Source organism: Barbus barbus, assembly GCF_936440315.1.
Source record: "Barbus barbus genome assembly, chromosome: 42".
Lineage (NCBI taxonomy): Eukaryota > Metazoa > Chordata > Actinopteri > Cypriniformes > Cyprinidae > Barbus > Barbus barbus.
The window spans coordinates 3,313,813-3,330,210 of NC_136720.1; the positions used below are offsets into that span (position 1 = coordinate 3,313,813).

General features: G+C 39.2%; 2 protein-coding genes across 2 annotated transcripts in view; one reads left to right on the forward strand and one right to left on the reverse strand.

Annotated features, from left to right (window-relative positions):
* The window catches only part of LOC306861123 (uncharacterized protein), a gene marked incomplete at its 3' end in the record, with an annotated part of 730,281 nt that overhangs the window by 6,916 nt on the left and 706,967 nt on the right, over positions 1-16,398 (forward strand). The window lies entirely within an intron of this gene.
* LOC306861456 (uncharacterized protein) overlaps positions 3,579-16,398 on the reverse strand; it is a gene marked incomplete at its 3' end in the record, with an annotated part of 29,838 nt that continues 17,018 nt past the window's right edge. Inside the window, exons 4-5 of the mRNA XM_079403707.1 lie at positions 13,073-13,244; positions 3,579-3,684 (exon numbers count right to left, since the gene is read on the reverse strand). Coding sequence (XP_079259833.1) covers positions 3,579-3,684; positions 13,073-13,244 — 278 coding nt within the window. The remainder of the gene's footprint in view (positions 3,685-13,072; positions 13,245-16,398) is intronic.

Sequence of the window (16,398 nt, forward strand, 5' to 3'; positions counted from 1 at the left end):
GGGAAGCAGAACCACCCTATCACATCCATTACCACCCCGTCACAATAAAACATGTGACGGGGTGGTATGTGATAGGGTGGTAAATTTCATCTCAAAATGGCTGCAGATCTCCCATGTGGTCAAGTTCCTCACCTAGCATACATGCATTCAATATGAAATTTAATTTTCTTTGTATTAATAATGTACATTTTTTAATGAAATTTTTTTTCCTTATCTACTTTGCGTGACGGGGTGGTTGGTTTAAGCTTGACGGACCCTGTCTAACATGAAAAAGCAACAAATAAACTATGTGAAAGAATGTCAGTACTTGCCTGCTTTTTTTTTTTTTTTTTTTTTTAAAGATACTTTATTCAACAATTGCACAGTTTACAGGAACGTTCAACTCCATTATAAAAATAACATAATGTGCAGTTTCCAACATTGCAGGTGTTTTAACATAAACAAAACATAAACAAAAGACTGCTTTTTGTTCTTGGAGGCTGCAAGGCTCAAATGATGTCACTTCCGCTTTGTGATGTCATTTAAAGCAACAGTACATTAATTATAGATAAAACAAGTTAGTGTGACGGGGTGGTAAGTCAAACTGAGGGGCACACACAAATCATAAAATATATATTTTTTTAAATAATTTTATTTTGAGTAAATATATCTTATGTAAACAGGGACACACATATAATCTTGAAAACAATAAAAGCTTTTAAAAATACATAATTTATTTGGTGATATTTTAGATGAAAATGTCATATTGGTCAACACGGACATGTGAAATTGGCAATGTACTAATGAAAAATTATGAAAAAATAGCATGTTACTCTTTAAGAAGTGTTTTATCATATATCATGTTAACAAGAACATTTTAATTAATAACTTTAAGCTTTGGAAACACACTTTACGACATTTTTTGTGGCTTATGCTGCATATCAAACGTTGCGGACCCAAATGGCACCCGTTTGGTAGAATGACTCAACTGTGTTTTGGAGCACGCTTAGACCACCCAAATCCAGCTAGACCAGCTCAAATGTGTTTTGGAGCACGCTTAGACCACCCAAATCCAGCTAGACCAGCTCAACTGTGTTTTGGAGCACGCTTAGACCACCCAAATCCAGCTAGACCAGCTCAAATGTGTTTTGGAGCACGCTTAGACCACCCAAATCCATCTAGACCAGCTCAACTGTGTTTTGGAGCACGCTTAGACCACCCAAATCCAGCTAGACCAGCTCAACTGTGTTTTGGAGCATGCTTAGACCACCCAAATCCATCTAGACCAGCTCAACTGTGTTTTGGAGCACGCTTAGACCACCCAAATCCAGCTAGACCAGCTCAAATGTGTTTTGGAGCACGCTTAGACCACCCAAATCCAGCTAGACCAGCTCAACTGTGTTTTGGAGCACGCTTAGACCACCCAAATCTATCTAGACCAGCTCAACTGTGTTTTGGAGCACGCTTAGACCACCCAAATCTATCTAGACCAGCTCAAATGTGTTTTGGAGCACGCTTAGACCACCCAAATCCAGCTTATGCTGGTGGCTGCATTTTTCAATGATAGATTCAATTCAGTTTTTTTCAGGAGCTAGTTATTGATTAACAACAGATTCCAGTTACAATACATGTCCAAAGCCTGTTCTGATTTAAGAAAGGTTACAAACTTATTCTTATTATTGTGGAAAATATATTTTTAAATACTTATGTCAGATGTATTCTTATTATTCCAAGCATATTTTATAATGTATAATCCTATTTATTATTTGATTAATTAAATCTCCTGTTTAAAAATAGGAAAATAAGAAACCAGAACAAAGCGAAAAGTACCGTTGGGCTCACGTACCCCTCTCATTCAGCACAAATCCAAATGTTTCCATATTCACAATGTGTTTCTAATGTAGACTAGGCTTCATGTTGGTTCAAAATGCTGCTGCTAGATTTATTTAAAACAGTCGCAAATATGATCACTTCACCCCTATATGCCTATTAAATTTAGAATCGATTTTAAAGTTTCCTCCTGATACAACACAAAAACAAGCAGCCTCTTTGAGTGAATTGCCATTACTCTCTCTCATGTAGTAAAACAGCAAAAGGGCAGAGGAGACTTAAACATAAATTGAGTAAAGAAAAATCACTTCAAACTAGAAAATAGTATAAAACAGAAAACTCAAACAAGCAGTCTCTTTGAGGGAATTTTCTCTGTAAAACAAATATAAATCAACATGTGCTTTCATTTCCACATTATACAAAAATATAACTCGTTTCCACATTATACAAAAATATAACTCGAAGGAGAAATTGACAAACATAATCACACAGGTAAGTAAAATAACATTATACAGGGCCGCTGCTAGGCAAATTGATGCCCTAATCAGAATTGTATTTTTTTGTCCACCCTCTCTCAAATATTATGGAAGTAAAGAAATAAAATGTAAAAGTAAATAAAAATTTTTAATTGTATTATTTATAAATTACAATTGTAGCTCTAAGCAAAGAGTTTTGGTATAGTATGTGTTACAGTAAATCAAAATCATTATCAAACCGAAACCTTTATGAATACTGGCGTCTTAATGGTTCATACTGGTGTCCACCCCCAAGGTGTTATTGGTCCTTAATGGTATCCAATAAACAATACATGCCACCAACAGAAGAAAGCAAATTACCAATAGAGACCCACAGGGACCACTACAGTGTCCATTAAAACCAACAGAATTCCCATTATAACCATTAAAACCATTACAAATTCTGTAATGGTTTCTATTGTTTTTTTCAGCAGGGATTTGGTCCAACAGTGAAAGAAAAAGGCAGACAAGAGAGCTAAAACGTCATATAACCTTTTTTGTGCCATGGTAATATAACACAAAGTAGTGTCATAAATGTACATAAATTATTTTGAAGCTGAAAACAGGTAAACCTTTGCCCACAAAATGTTTGAGATTACACTAATGTAAAAACAATGTGAATCTGATGTGTCTCACAGGCTCTGAGTTCAACAGTTTTACGATTCTAAAAAAAACAATGAGCAAAAATAAAATAAATCATCGCATTTTTAAGACCTTTGAAAGGTGGTTCCTCGTGTTTTATTCTCCAGGTTTCTGGTTCCTCATGTTTTATTTTCAAAGGCTCTGGTTCCTCGTGTTTTATTCTCCAGGTTTCTGGTTCCTCATGTTTTATTTTCAAAGGTTCTGGTTCCTCCTGTTTTATTCTCTGAGTTTCTGGTTCCTCTCGTTTTATTCTCCAGGTTTCTGGTTCGTTGTATTCTCCAGGTTTCTGGTTCCTCTTGTTTTATTCTCCAGGTTTCTGGTTCCTCTTGTTTTATTCTCCAGGTTTCTGGTTCCTCGTGATTTATTCTCCAGGTTTCTGGTTCCTCGTGTTTTATTCTCCAGGTTTCTGGTTCCTCGTGTTTTATTCTCCAGGTTTCTGGTTCCTCGTGTTTTATTCTCCAGGTTTCTGGTTCCTCGTGTTTTATTCTCCAGGTTTCTGGTTCCTCGTGTTTTATTCTCCAGGTTTCTGGTTCCTCGTGATTTATTCTCCAGGTTTCTGGTTCCTCGTGTTTTATTCTCCAGGTTTCTGGTTCCTCGTGTTTGGGTTCTGGTTCAATCATGTTCTCCTCTCTCTTCTTTAACAAACATCATCTTCTCAGCAGATCTCAGTTTCAGATGATACTCCTCCAGATATTCCTGCTTCAACACGTAGTCACGTCTGTGAGGATCAGAATATTACAGGTACTTACTGACCTGATTCAAAAACTGTATGTCTCTATTTACAGCAACAACAGTTTGTATTAAACCAGCATCGCAACAAAACAACAAAGAGCATGGTGAAACTGAACTTCTTCCACTTTAATGGTGTTTGTCAAAGAATCGTATGTTTTTTAGCGCCACCCGCTGGACTGGAGTGAAGTGAAGAGAGAAATAATACAGGGAGAATTATGGAGTCAATTTAATGCCACATACAAAAGAATAAAGTTTTGCAAAAGAAAAATAAAGTATTTCCAAAAGAAAAATAAAGTATTTCCAAAAGAAAAAGAAAGTACTGAGCAAAAAAAATTGTTTTGCAAACAAAAAAAGATCGCAAAATAAAAATAATGAGAGAAATAATTTAGTTTTGCAAACAGAAATAAAGAATTGCAAAAATGAAGATAATTAATTGCAAAAATCAATGACAGTTGTAAAAGAAGCTTCTGAACTTTGATTCTATTTTATCTCTGCAACACGTATTTTCCATGCTCACACCTACTAATTCATTTACAAATCATTTACATTTATGCATTTAGCAGACGCTTTTATCCAAAGCGACTTACATTGCATTCAAGCTACAGTTTTTACATTTTTATCAGCTCTTGCTTTCCCTGGGAATCGAACCCATGATGTTGGCGTTGCTAGCGCCATGCTGTACTATTTGGTACTATACTGCTACAGGAAAGCACATTTATTTTGCTTTTCTCGATACCGTTTTCCCTTTGCGCTTCACTTTTCTGTGCGTTTCACTTCATGGCACTCTTTTGTTGTGGGGGGTGTAGTCAAGAAACTGGGGTGTGTTCAGCGGGCACACCCCCTGCGAAGCCACGTCATGAGATGCAGATCGCAACAGGTTCGAAAGTCAGCATGGCAGAGCAGAGGTCTGTGGGTGGATTCCAGGTTTGTAAAGTTGATTGTGTTGTTTTGTTAACTAAATGCAATTACTATTAACGTTGTTTGCCAAAGTTTTTTAGCATATATATATTTATATATATATATATATATATATATATATGTGTGGGATTAAATTGAGTATAACTGCACAAACAAACCAAAACCAGCCACAGCCATATCACCCTGCAGCCCAAGACTGCTGCCCACTGAAGCTAAGCAGGGTTGATCTGGTCAGTACCAGGATGGGAGACTCCTGGGAAAACTAGGTTATTGTTGTAAGAGTTGTTAGTGAGACCAGCAGGGAGTGCTCACCCTGTGGTCTGTGTGGGTCCTAATGCCCCAGTATAGTGACGGGGACACTATACTGTCAAAAAGCACCGTCTTTCTGATAAACCGAGGTCCTGACTCTCTGTGGTCATTAAAAATCCCATGGCACTTGGGTGTCCTGGCCAAATTCCCTCCTCTGGCCCTTATCAATCATGGCCTCCTAATAATCCCCATCCACTGGATTGACTCCATCTCTCTCCTCTCCACCTGTAACTGGTGTCTGGTGAGCACACTGGTGCCATTGTCCTGTGGCTGCCGTCGCATCATCCAGGTCAGGGGTCGGCAAACCGCGGCTCCCAAGTCGCATGCAGCTCTTTCATCGCTCTGTGGTGGCTCCCTGTAGCGATAAGACGATATGGTTTATGTGTGTTTTCAAGTCTTCTTCAGGTAATAAATATGAATGATACAGTGGTAATTGACTGCATTAATTACAGTACAGAAGCTATAAAATATATTTTCTGCCTTATTCTGTGATAAAAATGGAAAAAGTTTTTGTAGAATGCCTATATATACTGATTATACAATCATAGCCATACAATTGTCATTAGTAAAATATATTAAAATTATTATATAAGACAAATGATTTGCTACTGTCCAGCAGTTTTTTTTATTTCTTAGCTAATTAAAAGTTTTTTTTTTGTCAATTAGACATACATAAATAAATATTATTATTACTACGTTTGACATTTCTGTCCGCCTCACTTCTGAAATGATTGCTACTGCCCTGCCCTGTAACATAACTGAATATAAAAGTTTAGCTATGTGCCGTATTATCTTTATTTGGGGATCAAATATTTTGTGGCTCCACGTGAATTTTATTCGGTGGGAAAAGGGCCAAAATGGCTCTTTTGACGTTGAAGGTTGCAGACCTCTGATCCGCAAAGGGTACCAAAAGGGTGGAGCTAAACTCACTGCAGAAGATGATTGGTTTACTAGAATCGTCACTTTTGCGTGATACAAGGGAAAGTTTCTCCTTCACTCGTTCCGCTCCGCTGTGTTCTGCTTATTACATCAGAGTGCGCAAACACACACACTAAAAAATATAACTGTGTATTTTATACTCTTATATTTTCACACCCGTTTCTCAATGTGTTTTTGTCTGTTCTTGTGGACTTGTGAAAGGTCATTGCCCAAAATCCCACGTAATTTTCAAAATATTACTGTTATTGCGTCATTAAATGTAGTTTTAAGAGTTTTTCAGGCAAGAATGTAGTTGTTTAAAACTCAAATCTGCGGTTTATTTATAAAGATATAGCGCCTAATTGAAAATTTGCTATGTCAATTTTGGAGCTCCAGGCGATCACCGGGTGGGCCATGCTCATGTATCCGCCTTGAGCAGCCTTACGCTCGGCTAGTCCTTCCGACATTTGCCGCTGGCTCTGATGTCTCTGTAGTGATTAAACGAGAATCAATTCGTTTTGTGTACAAACCCGATTCCAAAAAAGTTACAAATTGTGAATAAAAACAGAATGCAATGATGTGCTCACATCATTAGTTTAAAATTTCAATATTTTATTCAGAATACAACATAGATGACATATCAAATGTTTAAACTGAGAAAATGTATCATTTAAAGGGAAAAATAAGTTTATTTTAAATTTCATGGCATCAACACATCTCAAAAAAGTTGGGACAAGGCCATGTTTACCACTGTGTGGCATCCCCTCTTCTTTTTATAACAGTCTGCAAACGTCTGGGGACTGAGGAGACAAGTTGCTCAAGTTTAGGAATAGGAATGTTGTCCCATTCTTGTCTAATACAGGCTTCTAGTTGCTCAACTGTCTTAGGTCTTCTTTGTCGCATCTTCCTCTTTATGATGCGCCAAATGTTTTCTATGGGTGAAAGATCTGGACTGCAGGCTGGCCATTTCAGTACCCGGATCCTCCTTCTACGCAGCCATGATGTTGTAATTGATGTAGTATGTGGTCTGGCATTGTCATGTTGGAAAATGCAAGGTCTTCCCTGAAAGAGACAACGTCTGGATGGGAGCATATGTTGTTCTAGAATTTGGATATACCTTTTAGCATTGATGGTGCCTTTCCAGATGTGTAAGCTGCCCATGCCACACGCACTCATGCAACCCCATACCATCAGAGATGCAGGCTTCTGAACTGAGCGCTGATAACAACTTGGGTTGTCCTTGTCCTCTTTAGTCCGGATGACATGGCGTCCCAATTTTCCAAAAAGAACTTCAAATTTTGATTCGTCTGACCACAGAACAGTTTTCCACTTTGCCACAGTCCATTTTAAATAAGCCTTGGCCCAGAGAAAACGCCTGCGCTTCTGGATCATGTTTAGATATGGCTTCTTTTTTGACCTATAGAGTTTTAGCCGGCAACGGCGAATGGCACTGTGGATTGTGTTCACCGACAATGTTTTCTGGAAGTATTCCTGAGCCCATGTTGTGATTTCCATTACAGTAGCATTCCTGTATGTGATGCAGTGCCGTCTAAGGGCCCGAAGATCACGGGCATCCAGTATGGTTTTCCGGCCTTGACCCTTACGCACAGAGATTGTTCCAGATTCTCTGAATCTTTGGATGATATTATGCACTGTAGATGATGATAACTTCAAACTCTTTGCAATTTTTCTCTGAGAAACTCCTTTCTGATATTGCTCCACTATTTTTCGCCGCAGCATTGGGGGAATTGGTGATCCTCTTGCCATCTTGACTTCTGAGAGACACTGCCACTCTGAGAGGCTCTTTTTATACCCAATCATGTTGCCAATTGACCTAATAAGTTGCAAATTTGTCCTCCAGCTGTTCCTTATATGTACATTTAACTTTTTCGGCCTCTTATTGCTACCTGTCCCAACTTTTTTGGAATGTGTAGCTCTCATGAAATCCAAAATGAGCCAATATTTGGAATGACATTTCAAAATGTCTCACTTTCAACATTTGATATGTTATCTATATTCTATTGTGAATAAAATATAAGTTTATGAGATTTGTAAATTATTGCATTCCTTTTTTATTCGTAATTTGTACAGTGTCCCAACTTTTTTGGAATCGGGTTTGTATATTTAACAGGCATTCGTGGTCTCATGAATCTATTATTTGTTCCTGGCCGTATCGTTTTGACTGAGAACAAAATTTAACTTTATATTTATTTTGAACTTTACATTAACTTACTGCGCTGACTTTGTAGAAAACGTTTGACTGTGAATTGTTTGCTTTTGTCTTTATTTCCTCTTATATAAGCCTCTTATATGTTGTACTTATACTTTTTTATTACACGGCTCTCTGGAATGCTTGATTCTGATTGGTCAGTTGAGACATTTGCAGGTTCGTTCTTTTCAAATAATAACTGCTCCAAAGTAATAACGCATAGCCGGTACTACTTGTATGTTTAAAATCCCTCTGCGACAATGGGACATAACTACCTTGCCAAGATGATGCCCACAATCAGCGAAGCAGCTGGCCTCTCACGAAGATACACAAACCACAGTTTAAGGGGCACGGCTGTGCAACTTCTCTCACGTGCCGGATTGGAAACAAGAGAGATTATGACTGTGACCGGACATAGATGTGAAAGCAGTCTAAAGACTTACTGGACTCCGACCACCGCTGACAGACAGAAATGGAGCAGTATACTCTCATCAAATCCTGACAACAGCTTGGCAAGCAGTAAGTGTTCGTATTAAATATAATATTTATCATAAAATTCAATCACCAACATAGTTTAATGATAAGTGTGATTTTAGATGCAATCAACGAAAAGTCCATAGAGGAAACTTTCGCTGACTCTACCAAAAACATCAACTTCAACATCCCCGCTGGGACCACATTTACAATGTCACAGTTCACAATTAATGGAAATGTGCAATTTAATACTTGTATATAAATAAAATACTTATATATTAATATGTAGATGTTATAAATGGTCTTACTAACGTACATTCGTTTGAATGTTAGTCACGTGGTACTATATCGTTTCGCGGAAGGATAAAAATGTTAATTTAAAACAAATATGCCAATAAAATGTTTCAAATTCATATTCATGTCCATTTTTTTTCCTTATGTGGCAAGTAGCCGTGTAATAAGCGGGATAATGTACAGGCATCCTGTAGTTATCGCGAAATAAGCCCTGACAGTGTGATCACACTGAAGGGGCTTATTTCGCGATAACTACAGGCTGCCTGTACATTATCCCTTACATAATGGCTATTATTGTTAATACAAACTGACATAAAAGAGGCAGAGTTGTGCTTATTGTCGTGCTTTATTGTCGATCGCTACTTTCCGGCATACACCACGCCAATCAAGTAAAGGGTACTGTTGGCAGTGGAAACGCAAGCCTGATCAGGGTTACCCGTACCGAATCGTACTGAACTGTACTGTACCGCTGTGGAAACGAGGCATTATAGTGCTTACACCTTGATTGATGAGTTTACAGTTAAGCACCTAAGTGGCTACACACCTGATGGCCGTGTTTGATCAATTGGTTCATATGTGTAGTGTTTTGGAAAGCAGTGCCTTAAAATGGCAAAGAAGTGACAACATGTTAGATTTCTGTGTCTAATGTAGATAAGTGTGTTTAGTGTCTTGCAAAACAATGTGTGTAGTGTTTTGCAAAAAGTGTGTGGCTGAGAATGTGCTTATACAGATTTGGGCAGAGGTTTTGCTCCTTGGGTGTCAGGTTTCACTAATTGTGTGTTACTTTTAATTTTTGTGTAATCGTAAAAAACTGTAAAAGCCCATGCAATGCATCCATCAAAGCCCTGCAGGACCACCTCCACTCTAGCGGGCTGGCTTAGCACTCCACACAATTGCAGTGCTACAAGTATTCCAAGCTTAAATTCTCCACTCAATGGATGAATCTGGCTCAAGTTCCAGGAGCCTCATTTATCAACAGTGCGTATAAAAGGTTCTATGTTTTAGAATGTGCCTAAGTTGTAACGGTACGCGTATCGAACCAAAACGATTCACGGAGCAAATTCCAAATGGAAGTGATCGTCTCTATCCCCTTGGAGTGGGGACTTGAGTGAACAGGGCACATGCGTGTCATTATGCAGTCGTTTGGAATGCACTTGCTAAAGGGAGAGTAATATCTTCATTATCATCAACTGGCTTGTTCCGTGACAACACAGCACGGTGTGCATCAGCAGATTCGCTGACGGACACCAGCATAAAAAATATATAATTTTTTTTATTTTTTAAGTTTTATAAATATTAGTTTTTATATATTATCTAGCTAAAAACATTAAAAACATTTTAAAATATAAAATGTGTGTTCATTTGCAGCAGTTATGCTAACAACAATAAAAAGACAATTATGCCATTAAAAGAGCGACATCCACTGACGTACACCGTGCTCACGCGTTGTCATGGGTACATCTCTCCCTTTGCCAAGTGCATTCCAAACGACTAAATAATGGCACGCACGTACCCTGTTCACTCCAAAGTCCCCACTCCAAGGAGATAGGGATGATCACTTCCATTTGAAATTTACCCCGTGAACCGTTTCGGTTTGATACGCGTACCATTACACCCCTAGCCGTACAAGAAAATCCGTATTTATCAAACGTGTGCACAGTTCTTAGGCACGTGATTAAGCAATCATTGTAGATAAATCTCACATGTGCATAAGTACCATGCTCGTTCACGTTCACTTGCATTCGGAAACGCCTCCAATTGAAATATATATGGTGAGAACACTTCCCTTTAAAAATCATGTGATTGAAACCCTACTTAGAAGCCACTCTGTGCTCTTGCCAAGCAGATCAGCACGATCTTTGAAAACACGCTCCCTTCTGAGTGCATTGTTTGACAAATCTTCCAAATACCGCAAGATAAGCCATTGCACTGAGACAGACATTTGTCACAGCTGTCTTTTATCGGGTTTGACACCAGTTATGCAACTTCTCTGTTTAAAACTAGAAAAATTATAAGTTGAGTTTTTTATAATTAAAGGAAACACAGGACATATGTGGATTGCTTAAAGGGATAATCCACCCCAAAATGAAAATGTTGTCATTAATCACTTACCCCCATGTCATTCCAAACCCATGAAAGCTTAGTTCGTCCTCGGAACACAATTAAAGATATTTTGGATGACTGTCCCATTGACTGCCACGTGAATGGTGCATCACCGCCATTTTGGAGAATATCCGCTGGACGCACATTATTCTGTCAGCCGCGCTACGTTTTCTACATGTATTTACGCTTCGATCTGAACAGAAACTGCGTATCCTTGTGGCGTGGCTGACACAGAATAGTGTATGTAGTGTGTGTCCAGCGGATATTCTCCAAAATGGCGCTACGGTGATGCGGGGAGACACAGAAGAGACTAATTGTTTTATTTTCTTTGCATACAAAAAGTATTATTGTCGCTTCATAACATTCAGATTGAACCACTGATGGCAGATGGAGTATTCTGACGATGTCTTTCATACTTTTCTGTGCCTTGACAGTATAATTTACTTGGCAGTCAATGGGACAGTCACAAGCCTCCCTGCTGTCATCTAAAATACCTTAAATTGTGTTCCGAAGACAAACAAAGCTTTCACGGGTTTGCAACAATATGGGGGTATGTGATCAATGGCAAAATGTTCATTTTGGGGTAGAGTATCTCTTTAATGCGTATTGTGACATTCTTAAATGCTTTTTATGTGTAGTGTCGCTATTCTACCACTAAATTCTGTGTAAGCATGATCAGAGGTGTGCTTATATTTACACACATTTCTACGTACAAGTACAAGTTAGAAGATCCCACACTTTGCGTGAAACTGTTCTTACGCACACATCTGTGCGTATGCACTGTTGATAAATGAGGGCCCAGGGCCTTCAAGGAGCTGTGCACAGTGACAAACCTGGCTCTGCATGCCACTAAGGCCACAGCTTAGGCTATGGGGCAAGGCCATGGCCAGTTTGGTGGTGCTGGAGAGCCATCTTTGGCTAAACCTCATGTAGTTTAAGAATGTGGACAAGGTCAGCTTCCTAGACTCCCCAGTTTGCCAAACGCTCCAGCTCAGTGGCTGACTCAAGTCACCAGAAGGCTCTGTCCTCCCAGCAGCCTGCAGCTGGCCTTCAGCAGTGGCCCCAGATGGCCAACCTGTATAGAGTGTCTTTCAACCCTCACAATACTCAAAAATGTGGGTTTTAATTTTAGCTTTGTCATGTCATAAATAGTAGACACTCAAGTACAATAAAAACATATTAGCTGAACTCGCGCACATTTTTTTTTTATAGAAAATTATGGGCCATTATTCAAAGCATAAACCATAAGATAATTTATACAAAACTTGTACAATCCACACATGTATTTTTTCTTATTTGGAGAAAGAAAACTTGGACGCAGTGTTTGTTTGCATGTTATTGTTGATAACCCCCATTCATTTTAGTTTTTAGCAATATTAACTACAAATGAATGCTTTGTCCACCCTGTCACGTATCATGTATGTGTCATGAGTCTAAGTGGCCGACAGGGTGGACATTTTGAGCTTCAATTAGCATATTGCCTTACAATGAACTGTGACTAGCTAAATAGTTAGTCTGGTTGTTGAAGAGAATTTGGTATATTTAAATGTACATATTTTGAAAATACTGTATGCGAATCACTTCTGGGATATTTTATGCTGACAGGGTGGACGTTAAACTTTGGCAAAGCAAGTAAGCAAACTCATACAAAGAAAATTTGTCAATTGAAAAGTCACCAATTTACACACCTCAGAATTTATTTGAAATTCATGCCACTAAAGAGAAAAAAATCTGTTGTCCTGATGTCACTAAAGGGGATGGCCTTTTCTTAAAGGGGCGGACTCAAGCATATTCCATGACAAAGATTGTATCAGTATGTACATTTAATAATGTTCAAAAAGATTTCATATTCATAAATTAGATTATAAACTTATCCATTTCATTGCAAGTGCAGTGCGCTTCCAGAGAGAGCCCACCTACACGCGCTTTTGATTGGCTGAGATGTTTGATTGATTCTGTTGCGTCTAGTGTGAACACCCAAATTGCTTGTCGCTGGACTCTTGTCACGTCGCATGTAGTTAGGACACAGTGTTAGAGCAGCTCGTAGTTTGTTTCGGAGGCCACTCTGAAGGGCTGCCAGACACAAAGCAGAAACTATGTTGCTGGATACTTGAGGTTACAGCCCTGGTTTACACCTCAGTGGGCTTACAGTGTCCTCTTGGACTGAGGGCTCATTCCTCCAGAGGAACGGCCTCCTCCTGGGCTTGGTCCAGCGGAATTTCCATCGCCACTTCCCATCATGTACAACATGAGACAGACAGACAACAACAGGAGAGACTGTTCAAAGGGAACGCTCTGGTTACTAATGTAACCTCGGTTCCCTGACATAAGGGAACAAGCTTTATGTTAGCTGCCAGGCTATAAGGCTACACGCGAGTCATAGACTGTCGCTATCAGTCAAAAGATTCTGACGAAATGATGCTCAGAACCGAGGAGGAGGAGGAGCAATGTTTGAACGTGAAATATGAACGGAGCAGCATATATAAACACACAGACATGTGTTTCTCTGCACAGACCCTGTGCACCCAGGACGCGATCTTCCCAGATGTCCTTCACTCCGGCGCCGGGACGCCACGGACCCTGGGTGCACCAGCAGCGGAAGACTGGGCGTTGACCTCTCCCCCTCTGGTCTTCGCGATATCCACTCGCGAGACGGAACGCGACGCTGTGATCGTCGGAGACTCCATCGTCCGGCATGTCCGTGCTACGTTAGCTGAAGGATAGTGCACACACACTGTTTCCCTGGTGCTCGTGTTCTCAATGTTTCTGCGCAGATACCCACGATCCTGAAGGGCGACGAGAGCATCAGTGCTGCCGTGCTGCACGCGGGGGTTAACGACACCAAGCTGCAGCAGAAGGAGACACTAAAGAGGGACTTCAGGAGCCTGATCGAGACGGTATGCAGCACATCGCCCGCGACAACAATCATCGTGTCAGGACCGCTTCCCACATATCAACGAGGACACGAAAGTTTCAGTAGACTGTTTGCTTTAAACTAATGTTTATTGTCATGGTGTAAAGAACAGAAACTGCTCTTTGTTAATAATTGGAATCTTTTCTGGGAGCGTCCTAGGCTTTTCCGTGCTGATGGCCTGCACCCCAGCAGAGTCGGAGCGGAACTCCTGTCGGACAACATCTCCAGGACGCTATGCTCCATCTGACTAGTAAGCCAACTCTCAAATAACTACTATGATGACTTTTGTTCTACCCACTTAAAAGATAGGAGTACTTGCATTGTCCAATCTATACAGACTGTCTGTTCCCCGAATAGCGAGGTCAAAATATAAATTTAATGCAGGATCTAAAAAAAATCTAGTCATGATTAAACCAGAAAAACACAAAATAAATGAACAAAAACAACTTTTAAAGCTTGGGCTCCTAGGTCATTAGGTCCTTCGCACCCAAAGCAGTTATTGTAAAATGAAATGATCACAGATAATAATTTTGATGTACTCTGCCTGACTGAAACCTGGCTTAAACCAAACGAATATTTTGGTCTAAATGAGTCTACTCCACCAAGCTACTGTTATAAACATGAGACCCGTCAGACTGGTCGTGGCGGCGGTGTTGCAACAATATATAGTGATATTCTCAATGTTACTCAGAAAACAGGATAGAGGAGGTTTAACTCATTTGAAATACTTCTGCTTAATGTTACACTGTTAGATATGCAAAAGAAATCTCTATAAATCCACCAGGGCCATATACAGATTTCCTAAAAGAATTTGCAGATTTCCTCTCAGATCTATTAGTTAATGTTGATAAAGTGCTAATTGTCGGAGATTTTAACATTCACGTTGATAATACAAATGATGCGTTAGGACTTGCGTTTACTGACCTAATAAACTCTTTTGGAGTAAAGCAAAACGTCACCGGGCCCACTCATCGTTTTAATCATACGCTAGATTTAATTATATCGCATGGAATTGATTTTACCGATATAGATACCGTACCTCAAAGTGATGATGTTACTGATCATTTCCTTGTATCGTGCATGCTGCGTATTACTGATATTAATTGTATGGCTCCGCGTTATCGTCCGGGCAGAACTATTGTTCCAGCCACCAAAGACAGATTCACAAATAACCTGTCTGATTTATCTCAACTGCTCTGTGTACCCATAAATACACATGAACTAAACGAAATGACTAGCAACATGGGCACCATCTTCTCTAATACATTAGAAGCTGTTGCCCCCCTCAAATTGAAAAAGGTTAGAGAAAAACGTACTGCGCCATGGTACAACAGTTATACCCATTCTCTCAAGAAAGAAACTCGCAATCTTGAGCGCAAATGAAGAAAAACTAACTTGGAAGTTTTTAGAATTGCATGGAAAAACAGTATGTCCAGCTATAGACAGGCTCTAAAAGCTGCCAGGGCAGAGCATATATGCAAAATCATAGATAATAACCAAAACAATCCAAGGTTTTTATTTAGCACAGTGGCTAGATTAACAAATAAACAGACGCCACCCCATCTAAATATTCCCTCACAGTTTAACAGTAATTACTTTTTGAATATCTTTACTGATAAAATAGATAACATCAGAAATACAATATCAAATGTAGATTCGACTGCGTCTAGTATTTCAGCTTCATTCATCGCACCCAAAGAAAAACTGCAGTGCTTTACAACTATAGGACAGGAACTTATCAGTGCATCTAAACCAACGTGTTTATTAGATCCTGTACCCACTAAACTACTGAAAGAGTTGTTACCTGTAGCAGAAGAACCGCTTCTCAATATCATTAACTCATCGTTATCTTTAGGTCACATCCCAAAACATTCAAGCTGCCAGTTATTAAGCCTCTTATTAAGAAACCACAACTAGATTCTAATGAACTGGCAAATTACAGACCCATTTCAAATCTTCCGTTTATGTCTAAAATTTTTTAAAAAGTTGTGTCTGCTCAATTGTGCTCCTTCTTGCAAAAAAAAAAAGATCTCTATGAAGAATTTCAGTCAGGTTTCAGGCCTCACCATAGTACAGAAACTGCACTTGTTAAAATTACAAATGACTTGCAGCCTTGGTCTGAAGCAAGAAGTATCTCATTGCTAGTATTACTTGATCTTAGTGCTGCGTTCGACACTATAGACCATGACACACTCATAGATCGATTACAAAACTATACTGGTATTCAAGGCCAGGCTTTAAGATGGTTTAGATCCTACCTGTCCGATCGCTACCACTTTGTTCATTTAAATGGGGAGTCATCTCAATTATCACCAGTAAAGTATGGAGTACCACAAGGATCTGTCCTAGGTCCTCTGCTATTTTCAATATACATGTTGCCTCTTGGTAATATTATTAGAAAATACGGGATTAGTTTTCATTGTTATGCTGATGATACTCAACTATATATCTCAACAAGACCAGATGAAATTTATAAACTAAGCTAATAGATTGTGTAAAAAATGTAAAAGATTGGATGACCAATAATTTCCTCCTATTAAATTCAGATAAGACAGAGATAT